Raw genomic sequence first — 22,268 nt, 5'->3', positions numbered from 1 at the left:
GGGGGAAAGTGCCGGCGCCTCCGCCACCGGGAAAGCCGCTCGGCAGAGGCGAAGCCCGCGGCCACCCAAGATACACTGGGGCGCGCGGCCCGGGGCATGAGGCTGTGAACGCCACCACTCCCCACCCCGCCCAGGGCAGCCCAGCGCCAGGCCAGCAATCACCCAAGGACTTGACCGGCTGAGTCTTGGTTCGGACCGGACTCGCCCGGCGGCGGCCAAGTGAAGAGGCGGAGAGCAGCGGCGGGGCCAGGGGGCCCGAGGGCCGGGGGCCCAAAGGGAGGGCAAGGCGGCCCGAGCCGCCGGGGCGCGGGGCTATGATGGTGCACTGTGCTGGTTGCGAGCGGCCCATCCTCGACCGCTTTCTGCTGAACGTGCTGGACCGCGCGTGGCACATCAAATGCGTTCAGTGCTGCGAGTGTAAGACCAACCTCTCGGAGAAGTGCTTCTCGCGCGAGGGCAAGCTCTACTGCAAAAATGACTTCTTCAGGTAAGAAGCCGTGCCGCCCTGTTGCCCGAGCGCCCGCCCTGCAGGCGCTCCGCTGGGGCGCCGGGGAAGGGGACACCACGAAACCCATCCCAGCCTCCCAGGCCCACCAGGTTCAATGGGGAGCCGGGGAGCCCACCACTCTCCTCCTGCCCTCGGTCCAACAAGGGCCTGAACCCAGGCAGAGTGAGAAGAACGCTGCTGGGCTGCTTGTAGCTGGCTTTTCCAGGCCAGCTTGGATCGGTGGTGGGCCAGGGGGAGGAAGCTTGACAAACTTGCTGCCCATCCGTCTCTGCCTCTTGCTAGCTGAGGCCACCCCAAAGGTGGAAGCTTCCAGCCAGGCTCGGAGAGACTAAGGATTTTTGCGAAGTTAGGGGCAGGCAGAGTGCGGAGTCCAGAAGCTGGGCTCCAGGCAGGTGGGACCCCCAGAGTGCTTCTGGACAAACAGAAACTTCCCAGCTCCTGAGGGGACTCAGCCAGAAAGGCCTCCCCTGGTGATGGGGCAGGGAATCTTCTCCTCACTCCCCCCATCAACTCCTTAAACATTTTCTCCTCTGTTGAAAGTACAAATGAAATGGAAGCTGGAATCAGGACCTCCAGAGTCCAGCCTTGCTGCCCACGGGCGCCCTCAGGCAGGTCACAGCAGATCACTTCTCTGAGCCTCACTTTCCCAGCTGAGAAACGCCGAAGGTCGGCCTGGGAGGCTGTGGGGCTTTTGGCAGCTCAGCCCTGCCCGCTTCCCCCGGCTTTGTGAGCGCCAACTGCGTGGAGGGAAGGGGGGGCGTGATTAACGCCCTGGAGAAAGGCTGCTCGCCGGCCCCAGTACCTGGCACTAGGGAACTTGAATAGGAGAAAAGGTCAGACGCGCCTTTACACGTGTAGACTCCTCGGCCCCAGAGGCCCGAGGCCCCTAATGTGGTGGTGCTTGCAAAGCACCTAATGATTTTTGATAAGGTGCATGTGGCCAATTACGCTGCCGGATAAGGCCCAAAGTGACTTATGGCTTCTAATGCCCTCACTACATCAACGTCACCCAAATTCGCCCTGTTTAGAGACGTGGGTACGAGGAGACGTGGGGCCCCAGAGTCCTGAGCCCTCGCCCTCGCCCTCCGCCGGCACCTCACCCCTCCCAGTGCCGGTCTGCACCATCCATTTCGGGGGAGGCCAGCCTTCTCCCAGCGCTCAAGGGAGAGAGAAGAGGATTTAGACCAGGGACACAGAAAAGGTGGCATGGGAGAGAGCCCGTGTTCTGGCCGGGCAGGTTTGGGATCGCCTTCTGGTCACATTTTCCCGCTGCCTGCCTGAGGACCAGCAGAAGGTTCCCTCCTTCCTGCTAAGGTTCAGCTCAGAAGAGGGGCTCCCCCCAGCTCCATCGCTAGGACCCGACAGCCAGGCTCCTTGGCCCTACCTGGACCCCAGCAGACTGTTAAGGATCCAGGAGGCAAAGCCGAGAAATGGTCCAAACCCGGCCTGCCTGGCTTTAAATGCTTCACGACCTCCAGAGCAGAGTTTGCCAGGAGCAGCCCCGGCCCATCTGGTAGCGATGTGGGGTGGGGGAGGGGCGCCACTTGAGGTGCTCTGGGCCGTCTGCTGGGCTGAAGGCTGCGGCGCCCATTGCCGGAAGCCCAGCAGAGTCCAAATAAACCTGACCGAGGCATGACAGTCCCAGTCCCAAGAACAGACCTGGATATTTGTCTCACGTCTTGCCTTCTGACCAGGGAGGACAGGATTGGGATCTCATTTGACAGATGTGGAAACGGAGGCTTTTCAGAAGCTAGGGCAGGGTGGGAGGTCAGGGCTTCAGGAGGATGGGACACTGGGCTGGCCCTGGGTGACAGGCCCTGGTGTGTCCGCAGGCGCTTCGGCACTAAGTGTGCAGGCTGCGCGCAAGGCATCTCGCCCAGTGACCTGGTGCGTAAGGCCCGCGGCAAAGTCTTCCACCTCAATTGCTTCACCTGCATGGTCTGCAACAAGCAGCTGTCCACGGGCGAGGAGCTCTACGTCATCGACGAGAACAAGTTCGTGTGCAAGGACGACTACCTGAGCTCGTCCAGCCTCAAGGAGGGTAGCCTCAACTCAGGTAGGAGGCCCCCTGCCCCTCCCCAGGCCAGGCCCCAGCGCCCTCCAGCCAAGGCCTGCCTGCGCTCCCCTCCTTTGCCCCCTGCGTGCCCGCGGTGCACGGCTCAGAGCTCTCCACTCGCGCCGGGCAGGTCAAGGTGGGGGGGAGGTGCGGGGGCTGGGAAAGAGAGTCAGCGTTTGGAGCCAGCCTTCCAGGATGCCTACACTGCCAGCTCTAACCCGCCCTCCTCCAGTTCAGGAGCCTTTTCCAAGCTGCCCTCCTCCCCAAGTTTGGAACCGCACAATTTCCCCTTTCCGAGTCTTTTCAGCTCCTGGTAATTTCTTGCTGCACTGGGAGGACACTAATTGGGGTCTCGAGGAAAGAGAGAAGGGAGAGGAAGATCCCCGGCCCGGAGGGCATCTGTACCCTCCTCCCGTCCCCTCTCCTAGAAGGCCGGGCTCTCCAGAGAGCGCGACTCCCCCTTTCCCAAGCACTAGCTGAAAAGTGCTGAGAGGGCTTGAGAAGGGCGCTTCCAAAGGCCCAGCCCCGCCTGGAGGGAGTGGGCGGGCGCCGGGCCCCTGGGGGAGGGGCTGTCGCCGGCTTTGGGAGGGAACCCGCCGGGGTTGGCGGTGGCCTGAGCCTGCAGGAACAGGCTACCCGACTGGAGAGGTCTCGGGCCGCCGCTGACACCCTGTCCCCTTCCCGCTCCGTCCTCTCGCAGTGTCGTCCTGTACGGACCGCAGCTTGTCCCCGGACCTCCAGGACCCACTCCAGGACGATCCCAAGGAGACGGACAACTCGACGTCGTCGGACAAGGAGACGGCCAACAACGAGAACGAGGAGCAGAACTCGGGCACGAAGCGGCGCGGCCCGCGCACCACCATCAAAGCCAAGCAGCTGGAGACGCTCAAGGCCGCCTTCGCCGCCACGCCCAAGCCCACGCGCCACATCCGCGAGCAGCTGGCGCAGGAGACCGGCCTCAACATGCGCGTCATCCAGGTGCGGCCCGGGTCGGCTCTGGCCGGGTCACCCCTCCGCAGCCCCGCTGCGTCCGCGAGCTGTGAAGCTCGGAGGAGCCTCCCACCCAGCCTCCTTGGCTAGGAGCGCGCCGAGCCCGCTCTAGGGGCAGACGGTGCGCCGGAGATCGGGGCCGGCTGGTCACACTCCGAGCCAAAAGATTCAGCCTAGCCCTGCTGGCTTCCGGCGGCGTCATCTTGGGCGGGTCACTTCACATCTCTGAATCCCACCCCCGCCCCTTTCAGGGAAGGTTTTAAGCCTTGCTTAAAGGACCGGACCTTTCCTGTCCTCCCGTCCTCTGAGCAGAGAAAGAGGCGATGCTCTTCACGTGCTCCTTCCCTGCGCCCGACGCGCGGGCAGACAGACAAACGGCCAGAGCCCGGCTGGGGAGTCGCGGGGCCGAGACCAGAGCCGTGCCGGGCGGCGGGCCTTTATAAAGCCGTCAGGCCGCGGATGGGCCGAGGACCAGGAAGCCCAAGTCTTTATGAGTCGCCCCACGGGTCCGCGAAATCCTTCATCCTTGGCTGGTTCGCCGAGGCCCCTCTCCACCCCTTTGGTCTAATCCGGCCCGGCCCCCGGCTCAGGGCATTCTTGGTGCGGAGGAGGCGCTAGGACCCAGCGGGGGTGGCCCGGGCAGGGAGAGAAGGGGACCCGGAACAGAGTTCACAACCCCTTCCTCTGTCCCAGGTGTGGTTCCAGAACCGACGGTCCAAAGAACGTCGGATGAAACAGCTGAGCGCCCTGGGCGCCCGGAGACACGCCTTCTTCCGGAGTCCGAGGCGCATGCGCCCGTTGGGCGGCCGCTTGGACGAGTCTGAGATGTTGGGGTCCACTCCGTACACCTACTACGGAGGTAAGCAACCTCCTAGGACGCGGTGCCCCACACCTAGGTCAATGCTGCTTGAGGGTGCAGGGCCGGATAGCCGTGATCTCAGGCTGCGCCTGGACCCCTCCCTCCCTTCTACCGCACCAACACAGGTACACTCACCCGCAGATACTTCCTGGACAGAAAATCAGACACATGGGTTCACTCAACCATGCAGTGGTACCAACAGATAATAAACACGTGAGAAAAGCAGTGACACACTCACCCATGCAGGACCACAGGAGTTCAGAGACCTCGGGGACACACATCTAGACACATGGTCACCGGTAACCAGCACAGGTATACCCCACCGCCTAGACATCCTGGCACTCTCACGCGTCATACCAAGTCAGGCACTTCTGCATGCACCGGATCCCAACCTGATACACAGCCCTTGCTGCCCTGGCCCACAGCCTGGTGTATTTGGCACCAGCAGGAAAGCAGGCACTGGAGGGCAACACTGGCAGTACGGATGGAGGGGTCAGGATTCATCTGGGGCTGCCCCCTTGCTGTCTTCCAAGTCTGCGTCTCCTGTTGGGCTACGGGGACTGTGTGCACAGCATCCGGCCCGGTTAGCCCAGATGCTGGCAGTTGCTCTGGACTAGGACCCCCGCCCACCCTCCAGCTTCAAGCACACCAGGGTTCATCAGGGCTGGGGTGGGCAAGGATTGAGCCAACCCAGTTATGCATTCTCTGTCTCTGGGGCTGCAGAGGCCGAGGAGCCCGCTTTGCACAGAGGAATTTCCTGGTTGGTGTTGCGAGGCTCAGGCCTGGGTGAAATCTCCTCGTAGGTCACCCCTTCCCTTCCTCCTTCCCTCCTCTCTCCTCCCTTCACCCCACTACGTTAACTTACTTCACTCTCCTTCCTGGATTACCTCTTCTGACTCCCTCACCTCCGTTTTTCGTTTTTTGTTTTTGTTGTTGGTTTTTTGGTTTTTGTTTTTTTTTGAGACCCAGTTGTTTTGGGGCACTACTGCACTGAATCACCATCCTACACATTTCAGACTTGTGGACTCTAGGAAGGCACCTTCCCCTTCTATTCCAGAGCCTCTGGATTTGGGGAGCCCCCAGGAATGCCTCTGCCTGAGGGGAATCTGTGCTCAGTGCCACCCAGCCTGGGGGAGGAGGGGCAGAGGCTAGTAGCCCAGTTTGGGGAGAGGTGGCAATGTGGAGGGCCAGGAGCCAGGTGCCCAGGCAGACCCAGAAGGGAAAATAAGAGAACCCTATAACTCGCCTTGGTACATCCGCAGGCCTGGGAGGTTAGATCTTCTGGCCTGGCCAGGGGCCCCAGAAATTGTGGATGAAATGTGGTGATGTGCTTTTTCGGGAGAGACAGAGATGGCAGGGCCCAGGTTGGGGGGCTACAGACACCAGAGGCAGCTGGGATGGTGGACTTGTCCTGGGGCCTCTACTCGCCAACTCTCTTCACCTATCTTTGGCTCCTTGAGCGCAAAATCTCCGGCCGGCGCAGGGAGGCTGGCGGGGCGGTACCAGTCCGGAATTTTTCCCCGCCTGGGTAATTAAACAAGGTTTCCCCCAGGACCAGTGTGCCTCTCACCAATCCCACCGCCTCCTCTACCCGCGTGGCTGCTGGATGGGGTGACGGCCTGGACACGCGGGCCCCTCTTTCCCCGGAATGGGGGGGGCGGACCCCCCAATCCCAGGGAGGCAGCCCCTCCTAATCCGTGCTGGGAGATCCCGGCGTCGGCGGCCGGCAGCGGGCGAGAAAGGGGCCGGGCGGCGGGGCCGGCGGCTCCCCGTGGGAGCGCGGACAAAGCCCCAGCTGCGGCTTTTGTGCGCTTTTCAGACGGCGTTTGTTCCAATTACCTCCGGCCCGGCCGCCATATGGGCGGAGGCGGCGCGCTCCGCGCGGGGGCCGAGGCCCTCCCTGGCTAGCCGGCTTGCTAGGCGCCGTGGCCGTCCCCCATCCCCGTCCCTTAGGGGCCCCAAATTCGCCGCTTCCAACCTTTCTCTTCCCTTACGGGGAGAATGGAACGAGTGGTTTTTAAAAAGTAATTGGCGACCGTTTTAGCTGTGGCCTAAACCGTCTCCAAGCCCGCCTCCAGACACTCCCCATTTGGACTGATGTCAGGGGGGATTTGGAGAGGGAAGGGGGCGGCAGGGGGCGTCCAGAACTCGCCCGGGTGACAGACCCCCAACACTAAGCAGGAGGCGTGGGTTTGCAGAGGAGACCCCAGCTTCCGGGCGCACCGGTTTTCCCGCCGTACAAAGCGGGTTATTGTCACGAGTGCGGGCTACACGGTGCTCCTTTCCTGGCTTCCCACACCCCACTCCTTCGGGGCCGACCCAGGGAGAGGGGAAGATGCTATGCGGAAGGACTTCAGGAAAGGGGGCTCTAGGAGGAGGTCACACGGTTGATGCAGAAACACTGTTGAGAATGGGCGAGCGTGTCATCTGGAGCCCCTGTGCTCCCTGAATTTGTGGGCAAAATTCGCGTTTGTGCATTTTTCCGGAGAGAGAGCCCATAGCTATCATCACTTTATCAAAAGAGCTCCACGTCCCCAAATACTCCAAAACCTTGGGGTCCTGGCAAACCCGCTCGGGGTCAGCCTGGAGGACCCGAGGCACAGGGAACTCTAGACGTGGCCCGGCGAGTGTTCTCATCCTCTTCCCCTCTCCCGAGTGTCTGGGCCTCAACTTTCTCCGTTCCAGGCCAGGTGAGGCCAGGACAAACGGTCGGAGTCCCACGTTCACCGGGACGGACGCGGAGCACGGGGCCGCGCCAGGTCGGCGGGGCGCAGGGGGCGAAGGAGAGGGCGCTGAGGCCGCCTTGCGCGCTCCGAGTCCAGGGTTCCGCGGCCGGGGCCCGACTCGCCAGCCCCTCGGTGCTCCGGCCGCGCTTCTTCCCGACGGGGTCTCGGGCCGATCTCAGTCCCTTCGCGTTCTGGTCTCCGTCCGTCGCCCCTGCATCCCCGCCCTACTCCTCTCGCCGGCCTCTCAGCCCCAGCGTCTCTGGCCGTCTCTCTGACTCATCTCGCGCGTCTCTGGGCGCCTCTGTCTCTCCCGACCTTCCGTCTCGTTCCTGGGTCTCTTGCCGGGTTTTTCCCGTGTCTCTAACCACACGGCCGTCTCATCTTTCTCTTTGCGTCCCCTAGACTGTCTCTGCCTTAGTCGAATAAAGCCGGGTCTCCGGCTCAGCCGTGGGTTCGGTGACTGAGGCGCTTTTCTTGCCTTGACACCGACTATGAGTCTGGGGGCTCCCTGCTGCATCCCCTCTCCAACCCCCTTTCACCCTGTCCTCTGCCGATCTCTCCCTGTCTCCTTATCTGGCAGTCATCGTGACTCTCGCTCTCTGTGTATCTCTCACCAACTCTAAGACACTGTCAGGAATCGTCACTGTGTTGCACCTCCCGCCACCGCTGTCTCCCCTCCGTCTCTCTTTGTCAAGGAACCTCTCTGTGTGTTCCTCATCGTCTCTGAGCCTCTCCCGGCCCCTGAGTGTAGCCTTTCCGTACTTCTGGTTGTCTCTCTGCCCAGCACGAGCTCCGGGGCTGGTCCTCCGCCCCTCTGGCCTCCCTTGGTCTCCGCAGGCCTCTCCACGGGTCTTTCTCTAACCTCGAATCAGTGTCGCGCGGTCCCCCGTTAACGTCCTGTCCCGGTGGCCCCCACCACGTCCCACGTCTCTGGCCTTCGTCTCCCCGGGTTCCCTCCCCCGAGTCTCTTCCGCCGGGTCCCTCGAGTCCCTCGGCGATCTCTCATCTCTCACTCTCCCCTCTCCCGCCCCGTCCCGTCCGCAGACTACCAGGGCGATTACTACGCGCCGGGAGGCAACTACGACTTCTTCGCGCACGGCCCGCCGTCGCAGGCGCAGTCCCCGGCCGACTCGAGCTTCCTGGCCGCCTCGGGGCCCGGCTCGACGCCGCTGGGCGCGCTGGAGCCGCCGCTCGCCGGCCCGCACGCCGCCGACAACCCCAGGTTCACCGACATGATCTCGCACCCGGACACGCCGAGCCCCGAGCCGGGCCTGCCGGGCGCGCTGCACCCCATGCCCGGCGAGGTGTTCAGCGGCGGCCCCAGCCCACCCTTCCCCATGAGCGGCACCAGCGGCTACAGCGGACCCCTGTCGCACCCCAACCCCGAGCTCAACGAGGCCGCCGTGTGGTAAGGCCGTTGGGCCGGGCCGCCCCCCGCCCCCCGCGCTCGGCCCTGGGGCCCCGCCCGGCCGTCCCCACCCCCCCACGCCCCCCCACCCCCGCGCCCGGGACGCAGCCTCCCGAAACCAAAGCGCCCGACGCGGCCGCGGCGCGGGGCGCCCTCGGGGGCTCTCTCTCGAGTCCGAACTCAACCGGCAGCTGCTTCTCGGCTGGGCGCGGAGGGGTACCGACCCCCGCATCTGCATCCACCCCTGGGACTCTCCGGGAACCCCCTGCCCTCCGCCAGCGCTCCTCGGCAGCCGCGAGCAATTTCTTGGGACCAAAGTGAATACGGAGGGTCAAGAGATTTCAAGCACGCTCTAGACTTCCCCCGAACCCCCACCGCCACCCCGCACCTCTTTGGACCAAGAGAGGGCTGAAGCCAAGGGACAGAGACAATTTTTTCCCCCTCCTTGCAATCCGAGTGGCATTTTGTAATCTTATTTCTCACTCTGCTTTCCCCTCTTTAAAAAAAAAAATAAGAAAAAGAGAGATCGAAGAGAAGAAAGGGAGTAAAATGAGTTAGAGAGAAGATGGAGAGAGCGCCAGCCAGAGAGAGAGAAAAGATGGAGAGAGAGAGTGAGAAACACGCTTGGATGGGGGTGTCACTGGGAGGAAGACAGATCCACCTGCGCGTTGGCGCCCCCTGGTGGCCAATCTTGAGGATCACGGTCAGCTTCTCTAGGAAGGGGCGGGGGGCGGTCCGGACATAGGCGCCCCAGGGCCAGACCCCCACCTCTTCCTTCCTTTGACATTTATTCTGACCCCGGGGGTCCAGGCCAGACTCAAACACTCGCCCACCCTGCGCTCCCCCTGGGCAAGGCGCCAAGATTTCTTGGGCCCTGGCCCACAGACCACCCTCCGTGCCCGGGTCCTGGAGGCTGGGTGGTCAGGATGTACAGTATTATACTTTTTTGGAAGTTGAACGCTTCTAGTTTCCTTATTTTGTATAAAGAAGAAACAAATAAAGTATGTTTTTGTGTTTACTGTTTATTTATTGTACACTAGTTATCTGGGGTTGGACATTTTATATTTTTAAGAGGAGGGTGGGCAGAATGAGGGAGGGGAAGCAGAAAGAGGTTTACCTAAAAAAAAAAACACAAAAAAACCCACAAAAAAAACCCACAAAAAATCAACTTTTTTAAAAAGAAAGATTAATAAAAAAATTCTTTTTCCCTCCGTGCTGTGTGGTTTTCTTTCTTTCTTTCCTTGTTTCGTTTGTTTGTTGTGCCCCTGTCTTCAGTCACTCAGAGTGAATGGAACTATTCTGGTTCCTGTTTCTGACATAAAACAGACTTGATGGGTGCAAAGACCTCTCCTCATCTAGAAGGGTGGCAGGGGGGTCTTTTGGCCATTACCAGGTAAGGAAGGTGCCTGTCATGTTTTTTCTTTTCTTTTCTTTTTTTTTTTGGACTGCTACTATGCACCAATAGCATCTCCCCCTGCTTTACCTAATGCCCCGATCTAACACAAGCCAGCCTGGCACATAGTAGGCCTTCAGAATATTTGATGACTGAATGGATGTGTGATTTGTTTGTCCCCAGAAGAATTCTAGCTTCACTCCTAATTGCGCCCCCATGTAATTCCAGGTGGCAGAAACAAAACCAAACAAACAAAAAAACAGGCTGGTAGGTCCAGTGCTAGTTATCTGCAAGGCTGTATTAGGACAGAAAATGCCCCCAGGGAGAGCAAGGCTGTTTGCCCTGCGGTTCTTAGGCAGTGCCTGCGTGTGCCCTTCCGTAAACCAGCATGATGGAAGGGAGTCCTCCAGAAGACTTAATGGGCCTGAGGCCACTCCCTAAAGACAAGTCCCTCCCTCTCTCTGCCTCAGTTTCCCTACTTTCAAAAGTGGGGACTGGAGGGAGGGCTTCCTATGCCTCATTTCCTTTCTGCTCAAACACTGTAAGATGAGAAAAGCAGATGAGGAGAGAAAAATAGATGGAAGAGGGTCCCGCGTTTAGATGCCTTTTCGCCCAAGCTTAGGGTGGGGGGAGCTTGCCCATTTCAGCAGCAGCAGGAAAAGAGGGGGGACAAGGAACTGGTGGGTAGTGAACCACCAATGGGCACATGCTAAGAGTTTTCCTCATCTGTCCTTCTTTTGTGTGGACATCACAAGAATTAATTCGAGGTGACCTGGCTTTTCCTTTTCGTTCCTTATAGCATATTTATCTCTATCAGACAAATGCTACTTGCTCCTTGTGGAAAATCTAGAAATTTCAGATAAGCAAGAGGAAGAAAAGGCAGTCACCCAGAATCTCAAGTAAAGTAGTGGATGCGTTTCCTTCCAGTCTTTTTTTTTTTTTTTCTTTTTGAGACTAGAGATCGTGCACACATAGACACAGAGCATAGACTTGCCCTTGGCACGCTCACAACTCTGAGGGCACCAGGCATGGGAGAGGCCCACTCTTGTGTCAGGGGATCCTGGAATAACCCTGGGGTGGCCCTATCAGGATCTAGGAGGGTGGCTTCGGAAACCAGAGTCCAGGAGGGATGTGATCTCTGGCGTCACGATCCGGACTTGAGACTAATTCCCCAGGGGCTCTTCCTCTGCGTGTTTGTTAGTTAGGAGGGTTGGGAGCAGAGGTCACCTAGGAGTGGGATGAGGGAAGAACAGAACAAGGGCCCTGGGGTCTGGGAGACTATCTGGCTGGTCACTGCATCACCTTTTTGAGCCTCAGTTTGCTCCACCGTGAAATGGGCTCACAATGGCATTTCATCCACATTGGAGAGATGCAATTTAACCCGTGGCCAAGGTGTAGGAAATATAGGTCTTGGATTCAATCCTCATCCCCATCCTCTGCCACACACACACACACACACACACACACACACACACACTCACACACACACACACACACACACACACACACACCAGCTTCCTTGGAAAATGACAAGGGGAGAGAGAAGGGGACGCTTGTCAAAATCAGCTCAAATCCACCCCCACTCCACCCTGCAGCAGTGACCCTGCAGGTGTCACTGTCATGGTCTTGGGTGCACTTAATTAGGGAGGCAGTTCCTAAGGAAGGCTGAGTGGAGAAGGAAGAGGGTTGGAAAGGGACATTTGTCCCTACACACCCACAACCATTTTCTCAAAGTGTGGCCAGAAGATGAAGCTTGCTAAAAATACGTATCCCTGGGCCCCCTGGCTCATGGCTGGAATTGCTCTCTGGCATGGTGCCCAAGATGCTTCACATTTGTCAAGCTCCCCCGTTGCTTCTGAAGTCTCCCAAACTTGCAGGACCTCTGCCTGAAATCATCTCGTCCAGAGTCTAATATGGTCCTCACAGCGCCCCTTCAGGATGAGCGTTGTTATCCCCATTTTACAGATGAGGAGACTGAGACTCATGAGCTGCCTGGGGTCACACAGACATGGAGTAGTTTTGAATCAAGAGCTTCTGCTTCCAGAGCCCACATTGTCCCTGGACCCAGGACGTTGCCCGGCACAGGTAAGACCTCATTCTGTGTCTAACAACTACATGAACGAATGAATGAATGAATGAACGAATGAATGAAATGAAAGCAATGTGCTCCAGCTGCCGTAAAAAGAGCTTCAAGAAAGACTCTAATGAATGCTAATTCTTACTGGTAGCAACCTCACTGGATTTTGTTTAAAAGCCCTTCCGGGGTTAAACAAAGCCAGTCAGAAGGGCAAAGGGCTCAGTGAAAATTGCCAAGGTCAAAAGACAGAGGACTTCCAGCTTCTCCACGTTTGTCCTTGTTTCTTTCTCTCTCCCCCGTCCTCGTCCCTTTCCTCCTACATTAATGTATCTGTTCATCTCCTCTATCTCCTCATTGCCTGTATTTATTATCATTTAAAAATAAAAGATCTCCGAGAGGACAAAAAATACTGTGAGCTGTGCAGGTAAGGAGGTTAGCCAGCCCCTGGCTGCGCCTTCCAGCTCTGGGAAAAGGGGGACATCGCCTCTCCCTTGCTGCCCCGAGGCTGTAATTCTGGCCAGCACTGGACAGTGAAGCCACATGTATTCCAGCCCCCGGCATGCGTGCTCTGCCCCGCCCCCATCTCTGTCCTCCTGCGCTGAAATGAACACCTCACGGAGCCCGAGCCTGAGATCTGACCCACTGTGCTTAGGACTAATATTTAAAATGCAGAATGGCTGTGGAGGGTTCCTGCTCCCAAGCCTTGTCGTGCAGTAAAAAGATATAAACAGAATAAATTACCTCTCTAGCTCGGATTATGAGAATACCCATCTCCTGACCAGAATTTTAAGTCCTGTCTCCCTCGTAGCGCTGCATCCGGCTGATTTATGGAAACCCGAGCACTTCTCTGCATATTTCTCCTGCTCGGCCAAGTGACCGAGTTTACCCTTCCTATGCCATTAGCGTTATTAACACCTGGGCAACCGATCATTGCAAATGGGCCATTTCTGTGATGAACGGAAACCTCTCCCACTGCTTCTCCGGGGCCTTGCCGCCTCCGGCCTCCTCTTTCTGCACCGTGTGCCGGAGCTCAGGACCACCCCCAGCACCTGCTGATGGGCTCCAGGGGGTCTGGGAGGAAACCTCTCACCCCAGCAGGCGTCCATGCTTTCAGGCGAGCACGCAGAAAGTGATGATACCACTCCTATTTTTATGCCTCAGAGAATGTTCCAGATGGAGGGCAATGCCCCCATTGACCAGGGAAAGAAACTGAGGCTCAGAGACGGCAAAAGACTAGCCGAAGTTCCCTGAGAAAGTTTACAGCAAAAGTTGGGATCTGAATTCACATCTCCAGCCCCTTGATCCTCAAAGTATGGTCCGCGTATCAACAGCAGTGAAATGCGGCATCTCAGGCCCCAGAACTTCAGAGCCAAAGAGGCACAAGCCCCAGGAGACGAGGGTGCACATTCGGTTTTTCGAAGCATTAGCTTAGAAACACACACAGGTTCTCAATAATCCCTTTTTCACTGGAGGAAAACCTTATGGTGTAAATTCTCCTTGCTCAGAAGCAGCAGGGACCCCGCTTCCACGGTCATACCGAGTGAAGGTGAAGCAGCCGGCCAAACCAGTGTCACCCACCTAGGCACCCGTAGCACTGTGTCCACTGCTTCTTCCATTATAACACCTCAAACCCACACTGTGTCTGTGTCCTGATTCCCAGGCTGTGAGCAACTTGAGACCAGGAAATGTATGTGACTTGATTGCGGGCACTCAACCTCTCTGAGCCTCAGCTTTGCCATCTATAAAAAGGGCACAATAAGATCTAACTTCAAGGGTCATCACAAGGGTTGGGACTTCCCTGGTGGTCCAGTGGCTAAAGCTCCGTGCTCCGAATGCGGGGGGCCTGGGTTCGATCCCTGGTCAGGGAACTAGATCCCACATGCCACAACTAAGAGTTCACATGCTGCAACTAAGATCTCACATGCCGCAACTGAGACCCGGCACAGCCATATAAACAAATATTAAAAAGAAAAAAAGAGTCATCACAAGGGCTAAATAAGTCTTCATATGTTATGGTCTAAACACAGTGCTTGGCACGGAGCATACCATTGACTAATAAACACTGAATGAAATAATAATAATACAGGGATAATAACAATGGCTGTGTATCGGATGCTGTAGCTACTGTTATCATTATCCCATTTTCTTCTTTGAAGAAATGCTTAAAACGTATTCTAAATCCAGGACTAACTTCACAGCCCATTTGGACAGAGATGCAATTTATTACTTTCCACAACATACCTCAAGATATCAATGTTATCTAATGGAAAATTATAGGGCTTGTAGAGATAAGAATAGTAAGAGGTCAAGGGCTAATGAAGAATAATCTGGCAATCTGTTTCTTTTTATTTTTTGGCCGCACTGCGTGGCTCGTGGGATATGGGATCTTAGTTCCCCGACCAAGGATTGAACCTGGGCCCTCGGCAGTGAGAGCGTGGAGACCTAACCACTGGGCAACCAGGGAATTCCCTGGCAATCTCTTTAAAAAGAAATGCACCACCAATGGATGAAAAGGGAAAATGTGGCATGTCCCTACATGGAATATTATTCAGCCATAAAAAGGAAGGAAGTACTGGTACAGGTTAAGACGTGGGTGAACCTTGAAAACATGATGCTAAGTGAAAGAAGGCAGTTGCAAAAGGACCATATATTGTATGATTCCATTTGTATGAAATGTCCAGAACAGATAAATCCATAGAGACAGAAAGCAGATTGGTGGTTGCCAGGGGCTGGGGAGAAGGGAGGTATGGTGATGGCTTAATGGGTGCAGGGTGTCCTTTTGGGTGACAAAGATATCTTGGAACTGGATAGAGGAGGTGGTTTCACAACACCGTGAATGTAACAAATGTCTCCGTATTGTTCACTTTAAAAGGATCAGTTTTATGTTATGGTTCAGCTCATTTTAAAAATATGGGGGGGAAAGGAATGCAATTTTACTATATTTGGGGACCTACAGGACATCCAAACCTTGCTTAAAAAGAAAGCCTGGTACCTAACGGAGAGCGTGGGAACCTCTGCTCAAACCTGCTGCAGGCACTCGGGCTGTCGCTGCTTCCCAATGGCAGAAATTGCCGGAGCAAGAGTTTGCCTCACATGCCTTTGCGGGTCCCTGAGATCAAAATCGGTATCATTGTGCGATGCTGCCACGCTATTGTTTAACCAACAGTGTGGGACACAGACCCACGGGAGGAACCAGGCATTTTCACAGGTGCCTGATGCCTCATGAACAAGTCACTGTCTTTTCAGTTCTTTGTCAGCCCTTCTGATCGTTTTAGGGAGAGTCTCTGGTGCTAGCTTGCTAACCCTGGCTTATGCCGGCAGGCTTGGAGTCTCGGCGGGACAGAAGCTAGCTACATGTAATGGCATCGTTTTGTTTATCCTTTTATATATTGCTACATGTATCTAATTCTGGGAAGTGATACCGTTTCTCCATTTAGAGTGGTGATAACTGTTCCCTTTCTAAACAGCATTTAAGGTTTCAAGAAACGTGTGAATTAGGTAATAGTAAAGATGATGCATGGACCTGGCACAACCCTAGGTGGCAAGATGGGTCTGGGGATGATATTTCAGGAATGTGTGCACTCAGAGAGAGTTGGTCCCTAAAGGCCCACTCCAGGTCACTGGAGACTTCTCTCTGATGAACTCACAGTCCCATGGGATTTTCAGTTTTGGACCGGCTTTGATGTGGCTGTGCTGTGTGACTATGATTAGGTTACTCACCCTCTCTGGACCTCAGCCTCCTCGTCTGAAAAATGGGGATGGGACGTGGAATGAAGACCCTGCAATCATGTTGTCCAGACCTCTACCTGCCTTCCTGAATCTGCTCTTCATTCATTCATTCATTCACTCGGTCCTTCAGCAAATATTTGTTGAAATAGTATGCACTGGGCGCTCTTCTGGGCTCTGGGGTACAGATGTGAATAGGACAGACTTGATCCCAGCCCTCACTGAGATGATATTTTAGTGGGGGAGACAGACAGTAACCAAGGGAGAAAATACTTGGTCATTCCAAATAGTGGTAAGAAAAGAAGGTGGTGAGATTGGGAATAACTGGGTGTTAAAACAGGCAGTCAGCCAGGCTGGGCTAGGGTGAGGCAACTGGGGTACTCATGTTGAGTGCAAAATTTAAAGGGGGTGCACACCAAAAACTTAGGAGTCAAGATAAATAGTACTTTTATATAATATTTTGAAAACTCAAAATTAATGCAAAATAATCCGTAACGAACAAAACGGCAACATTTTAAATAAAGACAGGATCCGACAGATCTGCCATTCAGGGGAGATGAGACACCCAAGTGCAAGGTGAGATCCTATCTTTATGTAAAATGTCCCTATGTTTTTCACCATGAATTTCTGTTGCCTTAATTTTCATTTTAAAGTTGTTTTATTACAATCTTTTTCTTGATTTCTGAGGTTTTTTCTTCCTTTTTGTAAATTGATTTCGAGTTTTGTGGCACCCCTTCCATTTTCCTCCCAAAGTGAGTCCCTTGCTCGCCTCACCCTCGTCCTGGCCCTGAGTGGCAGGCAGTGGGTCAGGAGGGCCTCTCTGAGGAGGTGACACTTGAGTCGAGTCCTGAATGAGAAGTTGCCAACTTTGCTGAGCTCTGGAAGGGTGTGGCAGGCAAAGGGAACAGTACTGACAATGGCCCTGAGACAGGATCAAGCTTGGTGAGTTCTAGGAAGAGAAAAACGCTGGTGTGGCTGCAATTCAGGGAGTCTGGAGCTGGGGGAAAGAAGGAGGGAGTGAGACCCCAAAGGTCCACAAAAGCCAGATGACATGGGACCCTGTGGGCCTAGGTGAGGGGTCAGACCTTTATCTGAAATGCAGCCAGGGGCACGGGAGAGTTTCAGCAGAACGGGTGACGCTCTGCCTTGGGCTTAAGATTATTCTGGTGGTCCAGTGGTTAGGACTCTGAGCTTCCACTGCAGGGGGCACGTGTTCGATCCCTGGTCGGGGAACTAAGATCCCACGTGCTGCACGGTGCGGCTGAAAAAAATCCAAAAAAAACAAACCAAAAAATCTATTCTGTCTGCTGAGCGCGAAATAGGTTGGGGATGGGAGTGAGGACAGCCTCAAAACTGGTGGCAGGAAGGCCAGTGGGGAGGTTGCTAGTCACCCGGGCAAGGGACATGCCCAGCTTCTGCCCTCTGTGTTTGCGGTCGCATGTCTTCTCCCTGGAAGCCTTCCCGGCTTTATTCCTCATTTTGCAGGAGAAGAATTTTGAGGCTCAGAGAGGTTAATTCATCTCCTCAGGGTCCTAGCTAGTAAGAAGCGGAGGTAGGCTTTGAACCCAGGTCTTCAAATACCCAGCCTGGCCCATTCTCTGCCCACCTTACCACCTCAGAAGAAAGGGTTAGCACGTAACTTCAGGCAAGCCTCAGTTTCCCTCATCTGTAACATGGGACGAATGACAGCACCCACTTCCTGGGGTGAAGGAGTCCGGAAAATTGAATATGCCCTGCACAGGCTGAGCTCTCGATAACTTTTACCTTAAAAGGAAGAAAAAAGACCCTTTCCCACCACTTTCTCTCTCCCTCTCTCTCTGTCTCTCTGCTGGTTCTCCCCTAAAAGGAGAAACTTTGGTATTTATTCCTCAAACATTTATTTTATTCTTTAGGGTTTTTCTGGAAGGGGAAGGATTGGTGAAGGCAATCAGTTTTCGGACTTAAGATAAAAAATCACAGCAAAGGGTCGACTTGACTCTTCATAATTAATGGGGCGGCTTGTAATAGGATTCTCCTGCCCGTGGCGCTCCCAGGAAACACCTTTTTACATAAGATATTGCCCATGCCGGAATGGCAGCAGGGTGATTTATGGGGTTCCTTGCTCCAGAAAACCTCTCCTGGGGTTGCCCAGCCAGTGGAATTTATCAGGGAGTTTGGAAACCAGGCAAGAAACCTGCCCGTGACATTTTTGGTGGAGTTTAAAAAGCACAAACACTGGGGAAGGGAGAAGCCAGTGGGATGGGGGCAGGGGGAGAGGGTCCATTTAGGTTGGGTTTTCCACCAGCAGAGCCTGAGATGGGGGTTCTTGGCACGTGATTTATCAAGAGTAGAAGGGGATGGGAGGTGAACAGGAGGAGGGGAGGGTTCAGGCGGAATCGGGTCTCAGCCTCATCCCACGGGGAGCTCTGCTCTGTGGATGGGACCACAGAGCTGCCCCCACCTTGAGGTTGCCGGAGAGACTGCATCTCTGAACACAGTGGCTCCCACTGGCTGTTCTCTGGAGAAGGGGGCAGCTGTGGGCCGTCAGCAGCCAACACTCTCAGCAGCTGGGGGGCATGGCTGCACCCGCCTGATCCAGGAGATTCGAGTCGGTGGGGAGGCGAGCACCAATCGTAAGCGAAGGTTTCTCAGAACAGGAGATGAAGATCGAGGCTGGGGACAGAGCGGAGGGAGACGGGAGGCAGGGATATGGTCTCACGCTCCACTCCCCTAGGGCTCTTCATCGTCCTCAGAGTAAACACCAAAGTACTGACCACAGCCCGCAAGGCTCTTCGTGATCTGGTGGCCCTTCCCTCCACCCATGCACACTCCTTACCTCCCTGTCCATCTTCCACCATCATCTACTTTCTCTCCCTTGCCCTTCCCTCTGCATTCACAGTGGCCTCCTCACAGGCTCCCACCTCAGGACCTTTGCACATGCTGTTCCCTCTGCTCTTCCCCCATACACCCCCACATACACCTTCATTTCCTTCAGTCCTCAGCTCAAATGTCACCTTTTCAAAGAGGCTTTCTTAACCATCCTATCTCAACTAACCAAAAGGTTAAGACACTTAGGAAACAGATCAACCCGCTGTGTGACTGGAGGATCCTGGCGCTGCTTCTCTAAACCTGTTTCTTCTGCTATAAACTAGGATCAATAACCCCAGCTTCATATAAAGAGCTTCTGTAAATGGATTCCATACATTCAGCCACTACCCTGGTGAGGTGTTGGTGGGATCATTTAAATTTTCCAGAAGTTTCTTCTTCAAAGCAGTCCAGGGACTTCCCTGGTGGCACAGTGGTTAAGACTCCACGCTCCCAATGCAGGGGGCCCAGGTTTAATCCCTGGTCAGGGAAGTAGATCCCACATGCTGCAACTAAGAGTTCGCATGCCACAATTAAGGAGCCCGCCTGCCACAACTAAGGAGCTGGCAAGTCGCAGCTAAGACCCGGCTTGCCAAATAAATAAATAAATAAAAATTTTTTTTAAAAAAAAGCAGTCCAGCGGGTTTAGGGACTTGGTGAGATGCGTTGCCTCATTGGGTTCACTACCTGCCCGTCATCACAGCTCAGCGAACCAGGTTCTACAGGGGGCGGACCGTGGTTCCACCCGCCTCCCTTCCTCCACTGTGGAACCCCTGGCTACTCTGGCTGTTATGGTAATTAGGGTCCTTGACTCTGGAGTGGGCCTGGGTTCTGCCTCTCTCTCTCAGCATCCCTTTCTTCATGTGTAAGACAGGGACTCCTCCCAGGCATTGAGTAGTTGCTTGATAAAGTGATAACAATTAAAACAGCATGCCATCTCCCAGGAATACACAAATAGAAATAATCCAGAGACACCTCCCCCCTCCCAAGAAAAAGGCCCAGAAGAGATGAGATTTGCCTAACACAGGGTTTCCCAACCTCGGCTCTACTGCTCTAAGGTCCAGTTACTCCTTGCCGTGGGGGCCATCCTGTGCATTGTAGGGTGTCGGGCAACTTCCCTGGACCTCATCCACCTAGTGCCAGGGGCACGCTCCCCCAACCCAGTTGTGGCAATCAAACACGTCTCCAGAATTTGCCAAACAATTCCCAGCTCACATCCTGAGAGCTGCTCTGATTGGACAGTTTGGCTCCTGGGCCTGCCCTGAACCAGTCACCATGGCCAGAGAGAATGCAGTGCTTGGACTGGCTGAGGTTGGGGTCACAGGTTCCTCCTCCTTCCCTGCAGGACCTGTCCAGAGCCTTTTTATAAATATGCAGGCTTTTCCTAAATTGCTTTGAATCTGAGCTAACACCAAGCAATTAGGAGATCTGTTATGCTGGACCTGCTATTGGATAAACGAGCAGTGGCCACCTCCTTTAGGCAGAATAGGAGCTTCCCCGTTTGCTCCAATCCCCACCACTCCCTAATGTCTAGCCCCCAACCTGCTTCATCGTATACATCTGAGTTTGATGCCTGGCTAGTGACTGGATTCTAAGTCCCAAGTGCAAAAATGTGAAGCTCTACACGGTCTGAGGGAAATCCTTCAATGAATTGCAAGTGTTGCCTCATAAATACATGAGTGCATGCACTCTCCCACACATGGACACAAACATACATGCATGCCCACAGGTACAAAAGCACACAGCCATGCACAAATGACTTGGGACATAAAGCCAGTCTGAGTCATCGTGTCCACAACTGAGGGTCAGACCCTTCTCTGAAGGTACTGGAGCACGTATCTGCTTTGTACTGGGCTCTTGCCCAGGCTGGAGAAAGGAGAGCAGCAGTGGCATAACCCTGGTCCGCCTTCCCATGCCCCTGCCATGCCTGGGGCCAGCTCTGGGGTAAAAACACCCCCTTTGCCAACCAAAGGCTGGATTTCAACCGTCACCTTGGCTTAAGGCTGGAGTGAAGGACTAGACGGAGGCAGCCTCTGGAGGCAGGGGTTTTAGAGTCCACCTGATGAGAAGACAGAGGGAACCTCGGCTGGTAGGACCCACAGGGAACCAAAGGGCCCCCCTCCCAGGAGAGGGGCCCCAGCTGGGATGGGGAAGCTGGGTGTATCTCAGGCAGGTACACACACCTGGTGACCCAGTGTTCAGTGCTCTCCACAGAGCCCTGGACCAATACAGAAAATCTCGTGCTCCCAGGACCCTCTTCGTAGGCTCCCCATTTCCCCCACTGAGTGGTCCAGGAGGGCAAAGGCAGAATGGCAATAGTTTCTCAGCTCCAGTGCCCATCCTGCTACATCAGGTCATAACAACCATCACCTCAGCTTCAACCATCCACGTCCTGCTCTCTCCCTGTGCCTCCGCCCTGCCCTTGGCATTCCTTGGATGTCAACCAGGAAGGGCTACTCCAAGGTAATTGACATGTGTTATCTGAACAGGGTCAACAGGCCCCTCGGGTTCTTATCTCAAGCTTGCCGAGACCAGGAGAGGAGCAAATGGCAGCTGAAAGGTCTCCCAAGAGTGCAGCCAAGGACAGGAAGCCTGAGTGGGAGACAGAGCACCTGGAGTGGAGACGGGCTCTGCCACTCACCTGGAGGAGTGTGGGGTTGAGGAGACGGTCTCTGGCTGAAGCAATCCCAGGGGCTTCAGGGAGGAGGCTGCCTTTACACTGAGCTTCGAAGAATGTGTAGGATTTAGAAGCGTAGAGGGCATGGCATGCAGGAGGCATGGCTTAAGCAAAGGAAAGGTGGTAGGAGAGCAGTCGTGGTTAGAGGCACAAGCCCAGGTGTTTACATAGCAGCGTTCCAGTTCAGCTGTGTGACTTGGAGTAAGTGCTTGACTGCTCTGTGCCTCAGTTTCCTCATTTGCAAACATGAAGATTATAATAGTATCTACCACATAGGTTACTGCAGGATTAACTGAAATGACTGCTGAGACCCGAAGCACACAGTAGGTGCTCAACACAAGAATAACTACTAGTTCCTCTGCACCCCTCACTGTTGCAGGAGGAACACTCAGGAAATGGTAAGAACTAGCAGTTACTGAAAGACGACACCTGTGCCGGGTCCTAGGCGGAATCTGCAAACAACCCATTTTACTAATTAGAACACTGAGGTACTGAACCAGACCATCATTTACTCAAGGTCACTGTGGTAGTGAGTAGGAGCAAAGTTCAGGCTCAAGCCTGGCTGTGTCCCGCTCTGGAGCGCTCAGTGTCTATTCCAGGAACCCACAAGGACATAGGGCTGGGTCCTGGAGCCTTCTGGAGGGACAACCTTGGCAACCGAGGTGGACGTCTACGGTCAAAGGGAGGATGAAACCGAAGCAGCGGGAGAAGCAGAGGAAGGCCACTGCTGCTCTCAAATCCTCAGCCACACCTGGTGGAGGGAACAGTTTGGCCACAGGAAAGGAGGTGGGAAGCAGCAAGTGGGCCTCCTCCAGCACAGAGGGGCAGCCTGAAGCCCAGAGAGGAGAAGGCACCTGCCCAAGGTCACACAGCCCTCATGAGGCAGCCCCTCAGCAGGAGCCGGAAGCTGGGTTCTGCCATGGGCTGTGACACAGGGTGGCCCCCACCCTCTCTGAGCCTTGTTTCCTGCAGCGCTGGGAGGGGTTGGATAGGGCTCCCCCCAT

At 55.3% G+C, this 22,268-nt stretch overlaps 1 protein-coding gene across 1 annotated transcript; it reads left to right on the top strand.

Annotated features, from left to right (window-relative positions):
- The first annotated feature begins 314 nt into the window (after positions 1-314).
- Positions 315-8,551, top strand: LHX5 (LIM homeobox 5). The gene is made up of 5 exons (XM_060121018.1): positions 315-487; positions 2,341-2,564; positions 3,265-3,542; positions 4,248-4,413; positions 8,184-8,551. The coding sequence occupies exons 1-5, from the start codon at positions 315-317 to the stop codon at positions 8,549-8,551; spliced, it is 1,209 nt and encodes a 402-aa protein (XP_059977001.1).
- Positions 8,552-22,268: the final 13,717 nt, after the last annotated feature.

The sequence above is a fragment of the Lagenorhynchus albirostris genome, chromosome 14 (assembly GCF_949774975.1).
Source record: "Lagenorhynchus albirostris chromosome 14, mLagAlb1.1, whole genome shotgun sequence".
Lineage (NCBI taxonomy): Eukaryota > Metazoa > Chordata > Mammalia > Artiodactyla > Delphinidae > Lagenorhynchus > Lagenorhynchus albirostris.
This window is presented reverse-complemented; position numbering and strand designations above follow the sequence as displayed.